At 39.7% G+C, this 23,004-nt stretch overlaps 1 protein-coding gene across 4 annotated transcripts in view; it reads right to left on the reverse strand.

The window, feature by feature from the left end:
- The window catches only part of DNTT (DNA nucleotidylexotransferase), a 212,132-nt gene that overhangs the window by 66,920 nt on the left and 122,208 nt on the right, over nucleotides 1-23,004 (reverse strand). For all 4 annotated transcript variants that reach the window (XM_039482983.1, XM_039482981.1, XM_039482982.1 and 1 more), the window contains 2 exons: nucleotides 17,298-17,421; nucleotides 14,131-14,263 (listed from right to left, as the gene is read on the reverse strand). In XM_039482983.1, coding sequence (XP_039338917.1) covers nucleotides 14,131-14,263; nucleotides 17,298-17,421 — 257 coding nt within the window. The remainder of the gene's footprint in view (nucleotides 1-14,130; nucleotides 14,264-17,297; nucleotides 17,422-23,004) is intronic.

The raw sequence follows: 23,004 nt of genomic DNA on the forward strand, positions 1-23,004 counted from the left end.
ACACCCCACTAGGCTATTTTTAGAACTACATATAGCCTTTTGAAAGAGCTGGGAAGAATTTAAATTGTTCTAAACAACAATTTTCTTCTATTCCATTCCTACTTTGAGTTACTGTGTTACTTTAGGATTCATATTTTCAGCTGGTGAACCCTGAGGAGGCTGTTTTATGGCTTTAATGCTGCCTTGGATTTTCTCTATATAATAAATAATCCTTCCCATCTTTTCAAGGCCACACTGTCTCCTTTATTTGCCCTCTCGTTCCTTATGTTCTTGTATCTCGTTACCATACCTGAAATCTTCCACCTATTCTTCATTTTTCTTCAATTATCTGTTTTATACTTTCCCCCTATATTCTGTTATCATTATAATTCTCCTGATTACCTAATATTTTAGAACATGTTTAAGGCTTTTATTTACATTTGTTCCATACCATAGTGGATATATTTGACTCTTCATCTATTTATTGCAAGATGGCGCACACAACCCTTGGGCACACATCAATTTATCTCCCATATGTCTTTAAACACCTCCCCCACCCCCACCCCAGTCTTGCTTTACATTCCTGAATCTCCTTGTATTTTTCTAAAATCCGTTCTGCTGAAATTCAGTGACCGAGATTCTCCAATTTAATGAATGATTGGTGGGGGAGGCTCAATTTCTGGGTGTCAGCTTAAACAAACCTTAAAGAGACCTGATTTTTAAGGTTGCTCAGCATTAACTGAAAATCATGCCCCTGCAAGGTACATCACACTGAATACCCCAGCACACAAGCACACCAAATTACTAGTTACATTTGAAAACATTTGTTTATACTCTAACATTTATTGCAAACCCTAAATGAAAATTGTGATCCATATTGTTTACAGTCTCACTTCTCTCACTAATCATGTTCTACCACGTGTGTTACTCACAGTAAAGCTATGAAGAGAGCTGGTCAGAAAATGGGATGAATATTTCCATAGAGAATTTCAACAAAAATGAAAAAAAATGTTTTCCACAGGAAATTTTGTAAAAAACTGAACTGAAATATTTCAGTTCTGAAATGTCACTGTTGTTCCTAATGAGAATTGTACTTTGGATGTCTCATACTCCCATTCTAACGCATAGACTGCACTCTCTCATCAAACTACATGTCCTATGATGCACCATGGTCTCCTCTTTTAGTGAGGTGAGGTGGTTCATCATGGCAGCTATATGGAAGATTTGCATCACAAGAAATGAAGTCTATACAGGTAGCCCAGCCCAGAATATAGAATGGGAGCATAAGGCACCTGAGCTACAATTCCCGTGAGGTACTCTAGTGGCATTTCAGAATCTAAATAATTCAGTTTTTCAATGAAAATGTTAAGTTTTCCACAGAAAACTGACACTTTTAGCAACCATATTAGTCAGTCAAAACTCAATTTTTTGTCAATAAGCAGTTTCATCAAGAAATGGGGAAAGGATTTCAGAAGTGAAGTGAAGTCGTTTCAATAGGAAGTTTTCAACCAGCCTCAGTTATTTTTTCACTCACTATTTTATTCCCTGACTGGTAAATTATTATTACCAGTGGTTCGTTCTTTCCACAAATAATTTTAATTGCCCTCATCATGCCCTTCCTACAAAATGGTATATACAGCTGCTTTTTTTCCCTATTCATGACAGTCAAAAAAAAAAAAAAAAAAGGCCAATGATCAGAAATATCCCAGGTACAATTAATCAAAACCTTGTTAATTTTCAACTTTCTTCCACATAGTGAAACATATGATAAAATCCAATAATCTCAGTGAAAATTAAACAAATAAGTGTTTATATTCATTTGGGGAAGCCAAAGTAATTTCTTATACCACATTTTTATTATACAATAGTTTACCAGATACCAGCAGCAGGCAAAGGAAAGTATCCACAAACTGTAGACTAACACACACTACTTTATGCTCTTCCAATTACCAGCAAACCACATCCCACAACTGTGCTACAAAACAGTTCTAACGTTATTATCATTGATCTTGCCTGAGGTTTTCTTGTAAAGAATTATTTGACATTCTTTCTATAGATTTTGAAAATGTAATTTATTTGGTGTATGCATCCTTTTAAGTTAACATCAGACACCAATTACCTTGTACAATTTCCTTTTAATAACAAAGGTTTTTATATTCTTGTGATGTTTGTCATGTAGTCACATACTCATAAATTACCAAAACATTTAAAGAACAGTGGATCACCGCTACTGTAGGAAATAGATTTTCCAGTTCATAAAATCATCAGGATAGTTCAATTTAAGTGCTATTTGCATGTAATGTGGTTGCAAAATCCTCAGATTGATAGTGCAACATATTGTGTGTTGTACTACTAAGGCAACTGGGTTTCACTGACAGTAGAAAAAAATAAAACTTTTGGATGAAATTCATCCCTGTCCAGAGAGCCAGCACAAGCCCTATGCACCAGGCAACAGGCCTTATGTGGAACGTACACATGCATGGACCTTTTGCTGTACCTCTACACAAGGGTGAATTTCACTCTTTGAGAAAGTCTTTTCTAGAGTAGGCCAAAAATTAGTGATGGCTCCCCCTTCCTGTAGAATGGATACTGGAATTGTTTGAGAGGAGTCATAATTTCATTTCACTCCCTTTGGTCTGGACCACCACCAAGCTTGATGTTTCATGCTCAGAATGTTTTAAGAAAACAACTGAATAATACATAGGCACTAAGCAGTACTGTATAAGTTAGCTGTTCTACAATATAGCCCTGTATTAATTTAGCACAGTGGAATTGCTAAATCTTTCAGGTCCAACTGTACCAAGAGAAGGATTAGAAGAATATAGTAATGAATGCATTAACTTACTAAATGGGTCCCTGGCTGCACATGATACAGTTAAGGGTATGCCATCTCCTGAGCACCCTTTTGTTGCCAAGGGTGGCTCTTGGTGCCCTGCCTCAGTTTCCCCTTTTCAGGGTTTCTCAAAAAAAAATCCACCTTCACCAGAGTCTGGTTTGGCTGCTCCAGTTACTTGGTTCTCCAACTAAGTCATTGAACAAAAGCCCACCCCTTCTCGGGTATACCAGTCCAAAAAGAGAAACAAACATCCTCACAGCCTACACCCTAGCCTCAAACAGGGCCCAGCCCCTCTGTCCTGAGGGTCTGGTTTGTCTTACTGCTCTTTTACTGAGCAGCAACTCCCAGGACTTCCTTCTTGGACTCTTCCTTCTTCCATGCCTGGAGAGAAAGACCCTTGCCTTTCCCTAAACCCTCTTCTTTTTTCCCTAAGGGTATGTCCACTCTGCAGCTAGGAGCAAGCCTCCCAGCATGGGCAGACAGACTGGCACCAGCAGGCTGGAGCTCGCATGCTAAAAATAGCAGCATGGACAGTGCCGGTTGAGCAGCAGCTTAGGTTCTCAAGCCCATCCAACTTTCAAGGTCTGAGCTTGACTAGCCAAGTCCCTTTTGGACTTGCTATGTCCACACTGTTATTTTTAACACACTAGCTCAAGCCCTGCTAACACAAGTCTGCCTACCAAGGCAGAGAGGCTTGCTGCTAGATGCAGTGTAGACATACGTATGAGGGAAAGCCATAAGCCACATGACCCACAAATCTTGTGACTTTATTGCTTCTCACCACTGGGGAAGTGAGTTAATTGTGCCACAGGTGGGGCTGAGCCTCTCTCTCCTTAAAGGGAGCAACCACTCAGTGACATTGCCGAAGGTTTTCATCAGAATCTCTGGTTTTCATCTTTCTGAATCATTCACATTTGGGTTAGATTTTCTAGATCCTGTCTTCCCTTTAAAATAAACAAAATCCCCTCTAACACTTTGAGAACCAGATGAGTAGAAACATACATTTTCCCTATTGCTAACAGTACCGTACCATACATTTTTAAGAGTGTTTACAGCATAAACAGCTAAAGTTTCAAATTTGGGATGATGCAATTCAAAATGGTGGCTGCCACAATGTCTTTCTATCTAGGTATTTCTGAGGTATTATCACCATGGTACATGGGCATCTGTTTCAGAGGTAGGTCATACATCTAAAGTAAACACACTTACTACCTGGCACTCCTCTAAAAAAACCAGAGTGGAAAAATGGAGTCATCCCTAACTAATAAAGACAATATGAATTTTTTAAACACGTTGATGACCAAACCAATAGGAAACTATTCTCTTCCCATCTTTTCTGTAGCAAACTATTCTTAACCCATCTTTCCAGTATGCCTACATGGTAAATACAGTGACGCAGGCTTTGACTGAATCTCATGCAGAGTATTCAGCTCAGAGGGTATTTTCCCACATTCATCCCCAGGTCCAGTGGAGGTTTTATTTCAGTAGGGGTCTATGATTTGTGGAAAAAGTTCTGAGAAACAGTCATCCAAAATTTAAAATAAACATCAAACAACTTTATTATGGAAACATCAAAGATGCTTTTGCATGCACTAAAGTTGTACAGCAGTGCTCTAAAACTATAATCATAATTCTATTACCTTTCATAAGTAATAAGCATATAATTTTATAAGCACTTAAATTGGCCATGAAAAGATTAAATTTCATCAAATTATATTATCATAGAATAAATGGATTTAAAGACCACAGGGGACATTCTAACACTGTTTTGAGATCAGACGATATGCAAGGTGTGAAAATAAACTCATGAGAACTCCGCATTGTTAACTTGCTACTTTTCCCCACTTAATGCTGCTTAAAATGGTTTTAATTTATATAATTTCTCAGCAAATCATTTTCCTTTTACATTACTTAATGTATCTGTCTCTTTTGAATTTTTAAATAGAACAGTTGGAGTTTCTTCTTCTTAAATTCTGTTCACTTGTAAAGCAACAGAGAGCCATGATTATTTCTGTACTATCTCTGTGCATCCTGTTGTTCTTTTGACATCGCTTCTCTATAAATGGACTAAATGAGCTGTAAATATCAGCATTTAACCAAACAAAAAGATCTTTATTTATTTAAAATGTATCAGATTTGCTTAATCTAGAAAGCCTAATTGAAAAGGCTATTAAGGTCAGCTGAGATATTAGAAGACTACTGAATCACATTTAATGCTATTTAAAAGGATGTGAACAGGCTAGAGGAAAAATTAAACCAAGGCCATTAAAATTTAATTTGACTTAGTAAAGCCATTAACAGTTCAGTTTTATGCACAGGCAGGCATTCTAAAAATATAACCATATAATTCAGAAGCCCAGAGTTGTCAAGTGGATGCCTCTAATGTAGCAAAAAATACAAAAAAAATGACCGTAAGGGGCAAATCATAGAAAGAATGAAAGATAAAGAACTTTTTAATCCCATGCAGGGGTGGCTCTAGGCACCAGCAAAACAAGCTGGTGCCTAGGGCGGCAAAATCTAGGGGGCGGCAAAAGGCTGGGGCCCCAGCTCATCCTGCCGCTGCGAGCCGAGGAGCGGCCCGTCCCCTGCAGCGGGGGGGGCGGCAGGCTGGGCCGGCGGACCTGCCGCAGTCATGACTGCGGAGGGGGCGCTCGTCCCGCAGGCATGACTGCGGCAGCTCAAGCGGACCCGCCGGACCCGTGAACCGTCCGCAGCCGCGGGAGGTCCAGCCAAGCTGCTCCCGCGGCTCCAGGGCGCCTCCCGCACATGACTGCTTGGGGCGGCCAAAAAGGTAGAGCCGCCCCTGATCCCATGCTATCCGCTGGTCTGTATACACGCACACGCTTAAAAAATTTCTCTCTCTTGCTCTCTCTTTCTCTCTATAGATATAGATATATATTACATTACCTATTCACAAACCAATCAGCCTTCTCCTTTTAGCCCTACTTGCTCCACTCTTATTCCTTGAAGCAATCTCTTAACAAACTTTTACATTTCACCACCACTAGCAGCCCTCTGAGATACTGCATGAAACTCTACCAAGGCAATTCTGCATCTGATAATTGCCAAAATAGTAGTATGTGTTTAACTTAAAAGTATATGGTTAATTAAAAACTCCCCCTCCTACATTATTTCAGGATAACTGTGTGAAGTAGACAACCCACCTGTTGTACAGTGATCAAGAACAATTGCAATGCCATGAATTTTAGGCTTGTTATTATACCAGAAATTGTGGTATCTTCATTAAAAAACTCTAGGTATGCTATACTAATTGAGCACAGGTTGGCTTTCACTTTAACCTTGTCTGTAGTTTTGATTATACCAATGTGGTCCAGATGGTAGAACAATATTTTTATTTGTGTACAACTCTTGCCAACTACCACTAACATATAGCTGAACTCTGAATTAAAGCTGTAGTATTCTATTCAAACCAGACTGATTAAATGTAGACAATGTTTCTGCATATGAATTTTTGATTTAATAATGTATTTAATTTCTAAAGAAATAATGCATTAAGGCAGTACATAATGTTACTCCTAGCAAGTCACCTGTACTATACTACTGTCTTTACAATTTTGCCTTTGCAAGTTGAAAACATTACTGCAATATTTCCTGTATTCACTTTAGAAATATTTAGAGAATATTTCAAATCCTATAACAGTTACATGCATAGGCATTTGTTAAGATTTTAATCTACTGTATTTTTCATGTGTTTACAATATAATCAAAAAATGTAGGATTAAACTGAGAATACATTGGGTTACATGTCAATGGACAACTAAGACTTCATATTGCACTGTCAGAAAAGAAAAGCTGGCTGTTCCAATTTTGGGATTGCATAGTCATTCTTTCAAGTGAATTAAAATTAAATATTGTTGCAGCTATGATTGTATAAAAGGTGTCTAGCTGATGTACAAAACCTGGAATTACATAACGTTGGGTTTAATTGTGTTGCTACATAAATTCCTCCACTACACCACAGACCCTCTGACTGAGTTTCTCATGTTCCTCACTGTGGTGGTGGAGATACCAAGGATGATAGTGGTCAGTGACTTTAAGGTGCATGTCAATGCTCCTTCTGGACTGACTCGGGAGGTCAAGGCTATAATAGCAACCATAGGGTTATCCTGCATGATTTCTGGCTCTTTACATAAAGAGTGAAATCCTGGTCCCATTGCTGTCACCACTCTGGATCTAGTGTTTGGAATAGCTTTGGAGAATATGGAGATTATAACTACATAACACCGTTATGGACTGATCACCTCCAGTCCAAGGCTTTGACACTCTCATGCAGTTGGGGTGAAGGTCCTATTTAATAGTCCACTTAGTATACTGGTGAAACTGGATAGGTTCCAGAAAGCTTTGAGGGAATGGTGTCTATGGTTCCAACTGACCACCCTCTGAATTGTCTGGTGGGATAGTAAGAACATATTTTGTCCATAGTGATATTGTGGCTCTGAAATACTTTCTTCCACAACTTCACCCTCACAGTTCATCATGGCTTACATGTGATTTGTGATGGATGCCATGAGAAGGAAAAAAAACAGTCAAAGTTCTGATAGCAGAGGTCACTCTCTGAATGAGACCATTGGAGACACCAAGATTGCCTTTAAACTTATTCCACTAATCACGTAGTTACCCAGGAAAGGACTTTCCTCCTTTCCTGACTGGTGATTTAAGTGTTAGGGAAGCTTTTGAAGAAGAAAGGGAGTGGTAACCTCTACTATCTTATTAAGGAGTCCTGTAAGCTAATGGTATTTCATTAGCATGGATTGGATCACTTCTAGTTGGAAACCTCATCCACAGTGGAATACAGTTTACTAGAGGCAAATCTGAGTTTGTTGATGATGTCCAAATGCTCTCTTCAGTATGTTGCTTACAGAACTGCCAAATCCATCTAGGATATGTTTAAATTAGAGAATGTGCAAACAGTTTGGTCAACTCAAATGTTCAGTGAGCAGGTTGCCTCAAAGCTACCCTAAAGCAGATTTGTCCTTGACAAAATGAGAAATAACAGCAGATAAAACAGTTGTCCTCCCTGTAACTGCACTGGGAGAAAGTAAGCAGAAACTAATGTAATTGGACTTGAGCATCTGCGTACAGGTTACATCTTCCTGATTTATACCTAATGTTTTAGTCTGAAAAGCCACACGGAAATGTGTATGTCCAATGTATAATGTTACTGCCAAGAAATTGTATAATGCTAAGATTTGAGAAGAATAATAAACTTCCGCTGATGAACTTGACTGAAAACTTAATGAAAGCAGATGTCCCTCCTTAGTTGTATCAGTCCCAAATCTAATACTATTGTATTCTTACACATCTCCAGAGCAGGAAGAAAATCATTTGTATGGTGTACAAACAGCAGTTACAATGACACTGAATATTAAAAATTAACCAGGATTTGAACACTTACAGCTCCCACTAAAGCACGCATTTATCAACTACACAAAGTATCAAACAGAGCTTCCTTCTTATCAGGCCTTATCAAGGAATTTACTTTGAGACCCAATGAGTGGTTCAGTTCAACCAACCATAAATGTTTTCAAAATATTTAAATAGATTGGAAAGCATTTGTATATTTCATATATTCTCTCTCTCTCTCTCATACAAAATAAATTAGAAAATACATAGTTTCATTTATGAGGAACCACCACCAATGTAATTATGTGATTACAGAACCCTCTTAGCAGAACCTTTCTAAAAGGTCATGGGCAACATTACCACAATAGCAGTAGCTAAATCAACAACGTTATACAATGCTGTGACACCATTAATGAAAGTGTTATTTGGCACAACTATTCCATCTTATTTGTGGCCAAAAAATCAGAAATATCTGACTTTTTAAAAAATCCCTCAAAATATTTCCTTCTTATTCAGCAAATACTATCATAGTCCCAGGCTATGTAGGCCTATTATCCTTTTTTTTTTCTCCTTAAGTGTGCTGAAATGCTTAAGTGAAGCTGAAGGATCCCTTAAATCCAGATGATACACACCAATAGATTTGTTCACTAGGTTTATACCATTTTATTTGAGCTCCTTACTTCCTTAGGCACAGGGCCTAAACTGAATATGTCAGAAGAGAGTCACTTTAAGCTAAGAAACAAAGAAAAATTTCTAGCAGAAAACCAAAATACTTAGTTAACATAGATTTAAAATATTATTGTCTTGATTTCACATGATTTTTTAAAAAAAAACCCTTGTTTGCACGGCATTGATCAGACTGTTTCTAAGAGTACATCCATTCCTCTGGTAATGGTGATGAGGATGGGGTTGTGTACTTTTTTGGATGTGGATCATGTAGGTAAAAGTACTGATATTGTAGGTTTTCATAAACAAAGATCACCAAAGAGGTTGTTGCAGCCTCTCAAACAAGGTTTTCTTTAACGCTTTCTCCTGCATTGAAAAGAATGCTGCCAAATTATTCAGTTCCTTAGAGGGTTCCCTGATAGCTTTTCAGGAGCTATATCACCAGGCTTATATAGGTCTTATTAAGACAAGGTATTAAACAGCTTCATAATTTAGATTTCATTGAAATGTTTCTGTCATGGGGTTCTCTCACTATTAGGATACCTCCTCCTGGCTGCTCAGAGGATTAGCTCTCTCCAGGTCTGACACCCGCTTCCATTGTTTGCTCTCGCCACAGCCCCTCTCGCTCTCTGGGACTCAGTGGGCTCCCTCTTTGTGACTTGGCCTTCCAGCCAGGTCACTGTCTGTTTCTCTCCTTCTGGGGGCATCAAAGTCCAACTGGATCAGTTGTCAGAATGCCTCTCCAGACAGACTTCCAGTCCAAGGCCAGGTCCTATGCTACTTTCCCAGCAGCTAGTAGAGAAACTTGGGCCTACCCACTATTCCGGGTTCCAGTCCAGGGACCCTATGTCTAGCAAATATGGTCTGTTAGCTCCCAGACTCTGTTGCTATTTCCCTGGACTCCTACCTACCTCTCTGCTCTATTTTCTGTCACCCCATTCATCTCCATACACACATACACCAGGATTTCCAGCCCATGCTCCCTTCTTCCAGGGAGTGACTGCAGACTACTTCTGCTGTAGCCCCCTTCTGTTCTCAGCTTGCTGGCTTTATACTGGCCCAGCCTACACTTGCTCAGCTGAGCTTCATCTTCTATTCTCCCCCAAGTGCAGCCTGTTCAGTTAATTAGCCCTCTCCCAGCTATCTGAACCCTTTCAGGTGATTTGTGGCATGAACATAGTATCACAGTATCACAGAAATGTAGGGTTGGAAGGGACCTTGAGAAGTCATCAAGTCCAGCCCCAAATAAACCTTGAATATCCCTGTCAGGTGTTTGTCCAACGTGTTCTTAAAAAGCTTCCGTGATGGGGATTTCATAACCTCCCTTGGAACGTAACTATCCTTATAGTTAGAAAGTTTTTCCTAATCCCTAAACTAAAGCTCCCTTGCTGCAGATTAAGCTCATTATTTCCTGTCCTACCTTCAATGGACATGGAGAACAATTGATCACAATCCTCTTAACAGCCTTTAACATATTTGAAGACTATTATCAGGTCTTGCCTTGGTCTTCTTTTCTCACGAATAAGCACAACCAGTTTTTTTTAAACTTTTCCTCATAGGTCAGATTTTCTAAACCTTTTATTATTTTTGTTGCCCTCCTCTGCATTGTCTCCAATTTATCCACATCTTTTCTAAAAGTGTGGCATGCAGAACTGGACACATTACTCTAGCTGAGCCCTCACCAGAGCCAAGCAGAGCAGGACAATAACCTTCTGTATTTTGTATCAGACACTCCTGTTAATACAGCCAGAATGATATTAGCCTTTTTCACAACTGCATCACATTGTTGACTCATTCAATTTCTGATCTGCTACAATCCCCAGATCCTTTTCAGCAGTACTACTATGATCTACTCAGTTATCGACTATTTTGTTTTAGGGCATTTAATTTTTCTTTCTTAAGTGTAGGACTTTGCACTTCTCTTTATTGAATTTCATTTTGTTGACATCAGACCAATTCTCTCATTTGACAAGGATGCTTTAAAATATAATCCCGTCCCCCAAAATGCTTGCAGCCCTCCCAGCTTGATGTTATACACAACTTTTATAAGCATACTTTCCACTCCATTATCCAAGTCATTAAGGAAAATATTGAATCGTACGAGACCCAAGATAGCTCCCTGCAGGACTCCAGTACATGTACCCTCCCAGTTTGACAGTGAACCATTAATAACTGCTCTTTGAGCATGGTCTTTCAACCAGCTGTACACCCACTTTATAGTACTTCCATCTAAACTTTATTCCTAGTTTGCTTATGAGAATGACCTGTGTCAAAAGCCTTCCTAAAATCAAGATCTATTATGTCTACAGTTACCCCCGATCCGCTAGGCCACCAATCCTGTTGAAGAAGGAAATTAGATGGGTTTGGTATGATATTTTCTCGACAATTTCAGTTTGGCTATTACTTATAACCTGTTATACTCTTGGTACATAAGAACGGCCATACTGGGTCAGACCAATGGTCCATCTAACCCAGTATCTTCTCTTCTGACAGTGGCCAATGCCAGGTGCTTCAGAGTGATCCGTCCCATTGTCCATTCCCAGATTCTGGCAAAGAGAGGCCAGGGACACTTCAGAGCATAGTTCTGCATCCCTGCCCATCCCAGCTAATAGCCATTGATGGACATATCCTCCGTGAACTTATCTAGTTTTTTTTAACCCTATTATAATGTTGGCCTTCACAACATCCTCTAGCAAAGAGTTCCAGGGGTTGACTGTGTGTTGTGTGAAGAAATACTTCCTTTTGTTTCTTTTAAACCTTCTGACTATTCATTTCATTTGGTGACCCCTAAATCCTGTGGTACTTTCTCCACACCAGTCATGATTTTATAGACCTTTATCATATCCCCTTAAGAGAGTGATCCCTCTCTTAAGACTTCACCACATACTTTTCTGTATAATTCACCTGCACATCTTTATATAACCATTTAAAGATATAAAGTCTAATGACAATTACAAAAGCACAAAGGAGCCATGTAAAGAATGAACAGCACAACAGGCCTATATCTGAATTGAGACTCACACATTGCAAACATCATGTTACCAACAAGCCCCAAGCAACCATCACATCAGAAGAAACCATGATTATTACGACTGTGATGACAGTTCTATATCCATAACTCTGCCCTAAGAAGGTGCATGTGTTACTCAGTTTATACCTAAAATAACAAATCTTGCCAGGAACACAGGGTCCATGACTAATTTGCATCAAACTGAGCAGATTGCAGTCACAATCATCTTAAACATGGGGGTGCAGCATACAGATACTAGAATCCCAGAATGTAATACTCCATCTTGTTGCAGCATCTCTGATCACAGTTCATGTATGGGCCATAAGCCACACTTTGGCCATCTCTCCATTATATACAATTTATCTACGTACTGTGTAGTGTATATTTTTACTATTAGCATTATAGATGTAGGGAATAATTATAAAAGGGATCAGGAGATGGCACAAGGGTGATGGCACCAGTAACTTGTAAGCTATTTTAGGCCCTGATCCTGTAACTGATAACACACAGGTGGACGTGTGGAGCCCTACGAGGACTCCCAAGGTGCCCTGTATGCTATCAGTTGCATGTTTCTGGCTTCTATGATTAATAAAATTTAATTTCTCTCTTTCTCCTCTCCTTTCCTCGCATGGCAGCTTTACCTGTAGTTGTAAAGAAAAAAAGATTGAGAGAAGTACAGAGCATGTTTTAAGTACCAGAAGAGCATTTTAATTACCATTTTTCTGGAAGGTACTCTTATACTGCTAGCCAGTCAGAAAGAAAGATTTGAAAAACAGACAAATAACACAATAGATTTAAATAATTTCTGGTGCTAGTGAATATTCACTTGTATAACTAAACTTAGTTTTATAACAATGCTGTAAGGAACAGCATCTATCAGTGGACTGAGCATGGGGCAGGGAGCCAGGAACTCCTGCATTATAATCCTAATACTGCCACTAACTTTGGCACTTAACTTACCTGTACTTCCATCTGCCACAACTGCAAATTGAGAATACACCTATCTTAAAGGAGGATTGTGCGGATTAATTATGTAAGCCTAGGATAACATTTTGTTTGGGATTTGGATTTTTGTTTTTTCAAGGGTTGCTCGTTTGGTATAGCAATTCGTAGCTCTACATACATTACATACCAAGTATTATTAGTGCTTGGGAAGAGATTTGGGTGAAGTACTGGCTCCCCTGAAGCCAATAGGACTTTGACTTCAGTAGTTTCACCCAAGTTTCACCCAGGGTTTCACCCAAGTTTTTGATGTTACAGAAAACATTTAGGTACTAATTTTGCTTTACTGGGATGGTGAGATTTTTTTTCATTGACTTCACATATGTTCTCTCTAAATTAAAAAGCTTAAAGGAAAATAACCAGGCAGGTAGGAAATTCCAAGATCATCTAGCTATGCAGAAATTATTGGTCTCTCAGGTCAATCAACACACCATGTCTATCTCTGCAGATATTGGGCTCTTTCTTGCCACCTTTTCTTCTCCCAACCAAGTTTCTAAGAATGAGGGTATGTCTACACTACCCACCGGATTGGCAGGTAGCGATTGATCTATTGGGGATCGATTTATCACATGTAGTGTAGACGCGATAAATCAATCCCCAATCATTCTCCCGTTTACCCCTGAACTCCCGCTCAGTGAGAGGTGGAAGGAAAGTCGACAGGGGTGGCTGTCGATCCTGCTCCACGAGGACATGAAGTAAGTGATTCTAAGTTGATCTAAGATACGTCAACTTCAGCTATGCTAATCTCATAGCTGAAGCTGTGCATCTTAGATCGATCCCCTCCACCCCCCCTAGTGTAGACCAGGCCTGAGTATCAAGAAGGAAAACCCATTGCCTTTAACCACACATTAAGGCTTTTTTTAAAGCATAAAACTTCTATTATTGTATTGTACCATTTTTAGGTATGGGAATTTAGTTTCAACAATAAAAAGCATGGAAAATCCTATGTGATACCATAATGTGCAATACAAACATATCACTTCATCTTTTTTGTATGAGGTTTGTTTGTCAGCTAATTGATTTTTATAATGATAAACCAAGAATCTCTATATTTCAGAATCAAAACCCTTGGGAATCTGGTCGAAAAAGTCTTTCTTCCTAGGATTTGTCCATGTAGGGTTTTTTTACAGTTTGAATAACTATTAGAAACAAACTTCCATACTCTCCCATTTAGTTTCTTTGCTTGCTCTCTATAGCTCAGAAATCAGCATTTTGTGTATGTACAGGGAGAGGGGAGGGGAAAGTGAAGTCACACATTATTTATCCTATTTACCTTCTGAAACCACCAGTTATGGTCACTAAAGCATCTGGTAAAAATGTCCGTACAGCATCTTTAACAATCAAGTTTACTGCATCCGCTTCTGCCTTAGATACACAGCTAAGGAGGTCTTCATAGTAGAGAAACCCTAAAAGTAATTTTACATGAGTAAAATTTTTTTGATCTGAATGAAATATTAAAATATCGATATTATTAAGCAAGCTAAAATTTAAGGCTGATAATAACCTGTTCAGCAGGAAGTCAAAAACACTCAAGTTGCATGACGGGTATGTGATTCCTAAGCTGACCCCAATTAAGACTGGATGTCTTTCTAAAATATATGTTTTACTTCAAACAGAACTTGATGTAGGAAGTACTGGATAAAATGTCATGGCCTGTGTTATACAATGAATTCAGATTAATCCTAATGGTGCCTTCTGGCCTTAAAATCTATGACCAGCTTGTTTTATTTCAACATTACTTCCAAATATGGCTCTATCTCTTCAGAGTCATCTCAAGAAATTTCTGCTTTTCACAAGAACAAACCAGGGAAAACTTATTGATACATTTATTGAGTCTATTATTAATGTTCCCCAAAAGAAAAATGTCACTAGCAGATTTCCTTAGAAGATCCAGGTCCTTAATGGGGAATGACTCTCAGGCTTCACCAAAGAAGTTCAGTTGCTGAGGACTGGGCGGTGGATGGAGACTAGCAAGGGTGGTTAGGAGATAAGTGCCAACAAGAACAGAAAAGGTTCTGGTCTTTCTTGGGGAGCTAGGAGAAAAGTGTCATTGAGACATGAGAAGAGGCTGCATTGTTTTTTTTAGGTCACAAAAGAAATGGTAGTTAGGAATGGTTGATATGAGATCAGGTGTCTTCAAAGGTTCTGTAAGCTGGGCTGATGTAAGGCTTTCAGCATTATAAGGGATTGAGAGTTGATCAACTGCTACAAAGACTACAGCAGCCTCTGGTGTTAGTGAAAGTTAAGATTTGATACTGGTGAAATCCTGGCCCCAGTGAAAGAAAATGGGAGAGCTCCCATTGAGTGACTTCACCCTTCATGTTTTAGAGGCTTGGGAAAGGAGAGGACTGGACTGGAGCCCTGGCGGTGGGGACCACTCATGTCTGGATAGAATTTGGACAGGGATTGGACCTTTGGATCCATGCAGACTTTATTGTAATAATGACTATATTAACAATGACATTTAAATCACATAAAATAATCAACAGCATTAGTGTGTCTGAAAATAATAGGTGAGCTTTAAAGAATGATAGAAAAAGTGCACCTGGCACAGGGCACATGCATGTGAAGGTCACCATATTGTGCATGTGGGGGTTTGTCTATATAGTACATTAGTGAGCACCAGCTGGGGGGTAACTTCTAGCACACAATACCATGTTGTACACTAACTCTGTGTGGATCCTTCTCTCCCCTCTCACTCCTTGGCACAAACTGAAAGTTTCCTAAATAGCCAGTAGGTGACAACCCTGGGACCTTTGGCAGTGAAAGCAGAGGCTTTTACCACTTGAGAAAAAAGGTGTGTGCGCGGAGAAAAAGCTCCTCACTTCACCTGGAATTGAAAAAAAAAATGTATATCCAGATAAATAATAAATTTATGCCAGTTGGGAAAAAAAAGTTTTGTTGTGTTTTTAAGAAGAATTTTAAAGCATCCTGCATTCCCCAGTCAGAGCATTTCAACAACCAGTTTTAAAGGAGAACATAGTTTAGCTTTCTCAAAAATTGTTACCGTGTATCATGAACTGGGGCCAACATCACAATCATCAGTGAGGAGGAGTCAAACTCAGAACCTAGAGCAACAAAAGCTCAGGCCTCTGCCACTCAAGCTAAAGGAGAGCTGGCTACAGAGGTGTTGATGACCGGAACATACAGTGTATTTTAAAACCAAACCAAATTTTATTTTAAAATCCCAGAGGCTACACCTCTGGCATAAATACAGCTGGGTCTACATTTTTCCATTTCAAGGGGAACTGAGGAGCTTTTCTGCAGAAACAAACAAAAACAATGTTAAAATTGGCTTGACTGAGTTTGGCAACAACCTTCCAATGAGGAAGTTCCCTTAAAAAGTTACTTAGCAAACTCACAACCCAAATAAAGTTTAGTTACAGTCTATAAGGAACAGACATACTAAAAACATTTTCTATTTTAGTTAGAAAACTTAAATAACTCAAAGTTAGAGGTATTGAAATTGCCACTGAATCCAAGAACAGAGATCCACAAACAGAATGAGAATGGGAGGCAAATTAATATAGTCTGGGGGAAAAATGACACACCTGTGTGCATTAAGAAAAGGGGTATTGGTGTATGGATCATGTAGCAGTCCCAGAGGATGCCCCCTTTTGGTGCACCAGGAAACCGCAGTCACCCTGGTTCTCTCAGCCTTCAGCACAGATTGGTTGCTGTAAAGATTCAGCACTCTGCCCCACTTATAAAAAAATGATGCACAGCCCTTCCTATGAGCATCTGTCCTGTTGCACAAAGTCTCGACCCTTCTTTTCCTGGGCTTAATTTCCAACCATCCCTTGGATCCAGTCAGTCTCTTCTTCCTCCCATTAACAGCAGGAGTTGCTGTACACCTTACTAGGTTGGTTACATGCAGGGGAACCCACATGCACCTTCAGCTAAGGGTTCCCAACCCTGGGAACCCTGAACAACTGGGCTATCTGTACCATAACTCAAACTCACTCTCTTTCGTTCCCAGAGCCTCCTCCTATGTATCAGCCTGACCTGTCTAGAAAGTCCTTTCCGCCATATCTTCCCAAATGCCAATCCTGGGCTCAAACTTCATTTCCTGTGGGGCAGGGTTCCACAGCCCTCCTTTCCTGGAGCTGTGCTTTGATTCTAGCAGGCTTCCTTCAGCCCACCCGTTCTTCCCACTGTAGATCCTGGACCTCTCTGAGTCCTTTTCCCTCAGGACTCTTCCTTGCCCTCAGTCCTGGACTCAAGCTCCTGGCCTGAGACAGGATGATCACAGCCATCCTTCCTAAGGCTGTGCTTCACTTCTGGCAGACGTTTATAGAGCACCAACACCTTGGGGTACACAAGACAAATCAGACTCTTGTAGTGTTGAAAGCTGAGAACCACTGCTGTAGCCTACACTAATTAATGCAGTTTTAAAGGCATTAAAGTACTTAATCACAGATCTTTTAGTGAGGGGTTTACCTGCTTTCTGCATCCTTGATAGCTTCAGGGTCTTGTCAGCTTTTACTTCTTCCAGCGTCCGAAAACCCATTCTGTACCATTTTTCTGATGTCTTCAATCCCACTCCAAAGACAGAAATAAATAGCTAAAGTAAACAGAACAATGCAGATTTCAGTGTAACTGCAGACATCTGCTGAGACAACACAGTGCTGCTTTCAAAAGGAACAATGGATTAACATAAAGTAAAAAACATAGAGGTTTGTGTGTACAACTAAAACATAGGGCAAAATTCAACCTCATTGGATTTGTTGTAGGGGTGTACCTTCCTTTTTTTTTTGGTTTGGTTTTTTTGCACGATTACCCTGTGCAGCCAAATGGCTATCATACCTGAAGAGTTTTAATTAACATGAAATCTACAAAAAAAATACAGCAGCATCTCAGCATCTTGGCATGATTTAGCTAAATATGTAGGATTTTCAGTAGTACTAAGAAACTATACTTACTCTTTCACCATTCAAATTAACTGTTTAAGTAATACATACAGTAACCTTATATATCAATTTAAAAAAAAAATCTCTTCCAAGTCAGCACTACATTGACTTCCTAGCATAAAGGAGAAGAACTGCCTCCACATTGTCTGTTTAGCCTCAGTGACATCCTGATTTTACTGTTTCTGAACTACAAGCTGTTGCTTGTACATCTCCTGATGTTGGTGCCACTGCACTCCTATGAGATGGGGTGAGTGAGAACATTTTGGCTCTTAAGGACTAAGTTGATAGAAATGAATCTCAATGCCCACAAGACAGAACTGTGGATACGGATGGTAAGTACACAGAGCAGTTATCTAGATCTGAAAAGGTGTCCTACAGAAACATAAGAATTTGCACTTGATGCTGAACACTTTCTAAGAAGGGACTCAAACACAAACAGAGAGGCAAATTTTTGCTTTGCCCATTGTAAATACAGTTCCAGTCCTGCAGCCCTCACATGAGTCATCCCATATTTCACAAATATTTCTTCTAGTAAAAATGCCAGAATGTGCTGTCTACAAAGTCAAGCTGCATCTCATATTATATTTAACTCAGCTCAGCTGCCCCTCTACCCCTTCATCCATTTACCCTTCATGCAGACAAAAGACCGTGGTCATCTGGAAAAGGATTGATGGGGTTGGACCCCTGGATTGATGCCAGATGTTTCTTACCCCTCCTGAACAATCATAACCCAGTTTTATTCATAGATTCTAGGGCTGGAAGGGACCTCGAGAGGTCATCGAGGCCAGTCCCCTGCACTCATGGCAGGACCAAATACTGTCTAGACCATCCCTGATAGACATTTATCTAACCTACTCTTAAATATCTCCAGAGATGGAGATTCCACAACCTTCCTAGGCAGTTTATTCCAGTGTTTAACCACCCTGACAGTTAGGAACTTTTTCCTAATGTCCAACCTAAGCCTTCCTTGCTGCAGTTTAAGCCCATTGCTTCTTGTTCAATCCTTAGAGGATACAAGATGAATAAGTTTTCTCCCTCCTCCTTATGACACCCTTTTAGATACCTGAAAACTGCTATCATGTCTCCTCTCCATCTTCTCTTTTCCAAACTAAACAAACCCAGTTCTTTCAGCCTTCCTTCACAGGTCATGTTCTCTAGACCTTTAATCATTCTTGTTGCTCTTCTCTGGACCCTCTCCAATTTCTCTGCATCTTTCTTGAAATGCGGTGCCCAGAACTGGACACAATACTCCAGTTGAGGCCTAACAAGCACAGAGTAGTGCGGAAGAATGACTTCTTGTGTCTTGCTCACAACACCCTGTTAATGCATCCCAGAATCATGTTTGCTTTTTTTGCAACAGCATCACACTGTTGACTCATATTTAGCTTGTGGTCCACTATAACCCCTAAATCCCTTTCTGCCATACTCCTTCCTAGACAGTCCCTTCCCATTCTGTTGTGAAACTGATTGTTCCTTGCTAAGTGGAGCACTTTGCATTTGTCTTTATTAAACTTCATCCTGTTTACCTCAGACCATTTCTCCAATTTGTTCGGATCATTTTGAATTATGACCCTATCCTCCAAAGCAGTTGTAATCCCTCCCAGTTTGGTATCATCTGTAAACTTAATAAGCGTACTTTCTATGCCAATATCTAAGTCGTTGATGAAGATATTGAACAGAGCCCGTCCCAAAACAGACCCCTGCAGAACCCCACTTTGATTCAGGCTATGCCATTGGTTGCTCCTCCAGCTCTAAGCAGCTTTCTTTTTGGCGAGGAAGGAGGAGACTGACGCTCCACCTCTTTAGGCTGAGCTGAGGGAGAAACAAAGGGTCATTGAGGTTCTCCTGCTGCTACAGCAAGGCCTTTCATCCCATTCACCCGCATGTAGTGGGAGTGGGGGCTTTGGGCAAGTGGATGATCTTTAATCTTTGGATACTGTAATTGGTAAGCATATAATGTTCTTACATTGTTAAACCATTGTATTATTTTTTCCATTCACATCCACGTACCCCCACATTTTACTATGTCATGTCACAACTTTGGGGGCAGACAGAATCTTTGCAGAAAAAGAAATATATTTGGTGGTTTGGGCTGAGATGGTTGATAGGGGAGGGTTTTATGTATCTCCCAGAAAGGTGGTATTCAGTATGTAGCTGGGACCATAACATTAACCAGAAATGATGGACTGGAGTCTGTTTCAGTGGTGACTCTATCCCTCTCTACAAGGATGAAGTATAGCTTAGTGAAAGCTATTTGTCCAGAGCGGGATGCTTTCTCCAGCAGTTTTGACTTTGGGATCTACCAGTCAGGACAAGAGCTGCTCAAGGTCAGTCTGAGTGCTATAGCCACACTTTGGTGCAAAGACTATGTTCATTCCCCTCCTCCATTTGCTTACATTCTTGTTGGTTAGTTGGTTATTAAATAAAGTTGCTGCCATTGTGCCAGAAATTATCCAGTTTTTGGAAGTACATTTTTGGGAATCCCCTGGGCCATGCTATTACAGGAATATTAAATCCATATGATTAAAAACACAATATGAACGTAAACAAAAACAAAAGAAATGTATGTATTTCATAATACATTTAACATATTACAAACACTTTATGGCTACTTCAAATATTACTCAGCATAGTCAATGTCGATTGATTTCATCAAGGCAGAACTACAAAAACAAGTTAGACCAGCTTGCAGGTCCAACTGAAGCATCTGATTTTTCAAGATACATGCTGAATATTTTCATTCATGAATCAGTGTTCTCTGTTTGTCTATTTATGCTAATTCTGACATTTAACCCTTTGTTTCTGCTCCCAGTTTAAGCCAATATCCTCTTGTACTACAAACCAGCCAGTTATATCAAGATGCTCAAAGAAACCTACATTTATACATAACAGCAGTAAGATGCACAAGAGAAACATGTCTTCTGACTTTGTTGTGCCACTTACAACATCAAGATTTGTATCAGTCATTCATGAGTAAGGCCTGTAAATCTATAAATAAGGCAAGTCAATGGAATTTTAGTATGTTTCACTTCCATCCATTGCTAAGTAATTTTGTACATCAATTTTGTTTCAAGAGAAGAATGTAGAGCAAAATGTCTAAAATATAAACAATATTCAGTGGATCAATCTCTCAAATGGATTGTGATATGAAAGTGGAGAAGAAAACGTCCATGCTTTTCCCAAAGCATATGTTCTTTATACTCACTTTGTCAATATTGTATCTCTGAGCGATTTCATTGCCTGTTCATATATTTGATGAGTGGCTGCACAATTTTCTTTTTTCATTGAATCTTTGAATTCTGACCGTGCTAATTTTATCTGGTGTTTTTCTAATGAGATTAATTCTTTGGAAGTAATTAAGATAAAGAAAAGGGAAGGATGAAAATCTGGATAATTTTAAATAGGAATTACCCTACATGTTGTATATAATAGATAAGATTACCTATTCTTTGTTTGGAACATGGGTGTTTGTAAGGGAATACGATTACATATTCAATCTTATTTTAAAAAATCATTTAGATTCTTATCTTTTAATGTTCTTGCTAGTGCTGCATTTTCAAAAGGGTCTGTTACTGGTTGTAGAATGATTCCAAGAAACTTTATTAATGCTTAGCAATGGTTAGAGATCAGTAGTAAATGGACTTTATTGTCAGTGAAGGAAAACAAAATTAATTTTGTATTCTCTACAAACTGCAGTCCTTTAGCATTCACTGAAGTTAGATCCATGAAGTTCACTGCCGAAGGGTCTTTTGGGTTATAAATATTCCATTTTCACTATTGTATATGTGGTCAGTACTGAGCTTCTGCTGGTAAAAGTCATTGTACATTTACTCCCACTGTACCACAGTTCATTTCAGTATTGACAAGAATTAATGTCAATAAAATGCATTGTCATTCATATTGTGTACAGCTAAACACATGCTATACATGTGCTTAGCTGTACACAATATGTTGCTCAAAGAATAAGCACATAACATTGTTGCAATTTGATAACTAAAAAAAATCATATTTATATATTGCTTGGTTTGTTGATAATTAAAAAACCCATAGCACAATAGGTAGCCTATTGGCTTAGTGTGCACCAGTTTTCACCTCTGCAGACCTAGCTTAAAATATAGGCTTCAGTCACACAAATTTGGAATCAGATTTTGGCCAGGAGTTTTGTAGTCTCATCCTACTTTTCAGTGGACATTTGCATGCTACCACACAGGTTGGAAACATTCAAAATGATTGATAATCTGTGTGCAAGAGAGGGCCAGCATTACAGTTATAGTGGGATTACAGGGCAGGCCTGTGGTGCATTGGCAGAACAGTGCAGGCTGGGAAGTTTGCACAGCAGCCCACTCTCCCACTGGCCATAGCCCTTTAGACAGGACTACATTAACACAAACTGGGAACTTTTTAGTTCACACCGTCAGCACCCACACGGGCGAGTTACAGTGTAGCAATTTAGTGTACACTGCAGTAGTTCAAACTATAGTGGGGCAGTGCAGACAAAGCCAAGTTAAAGAATCACACCTTTTTCAATCTCTCTTCAAATTAGAGTTTTTCCATGCCCCTAATCATTCTCGCTACCCTTCTCTGGTCAAATGCAACAAGACCTTTATTCAGTATATTAAAGGTATGTCTACCCTGCAGCTGGCCCAGGCCATCTGACTCTGGCTCAAGGAACTCGGTCTATGGGACTGTTTAATTAGGGTGTAGACATTTGGGCTTGGGCTGGAGCCCGGACTCCAGGACCCTGTGTGGTGGGAGGTTCCCATGGTTTGAGTTGCAGCAGCCCCAAGCCCAAACATCTAAACCACAATTAAATAGCACCACTGCCCGAGTCTTGCAAGCTTGAGTCAGCTGGCATGGGCCAGCCGTGGGTAGGGCTGGCTCCAGCTTTTCTGCCACCCCAAGCGGCAAAGCAAAAAAAAAAAAAAAAAGAGCGGTGGCAACTCAAAGAGGAAGAGAGGGAATGAGGGACCCGCCACCGAATTGCCGCTGAAGACCCAGACGTTCCGCCCCAATACCAGACGGAGTGCCGCCCCTTTGAATTGGCCACCCCAAACACCAGCTTCCTATGCTGGTGCCTGGAGCCAGCCCTGGCCGTGGGTGTCTAATTGCAGTGTAGACATAACCTATGTGACCAGTATTGGCCTCATAAGTACAGCTTATCTTCTTCACCTGTGTCCTTATATCATCACCTTAACTAAAACACAGTTTCTGGCAACAAGATGAGGTGGGTATTAGAA

This window comes from Mauremys reevesii, linkage group 7, assembly GCF_016161935.1.
Source record: "Mauremys reevesii isolate NIE-2019 linkage group 7, ASM1616193v1, whole genome shotgun sequence".
NCBI lineage: Eukaryota > Metazoa > Chordata > Testudines > Geoemydidae > Mauremys > Mauremys reevesii.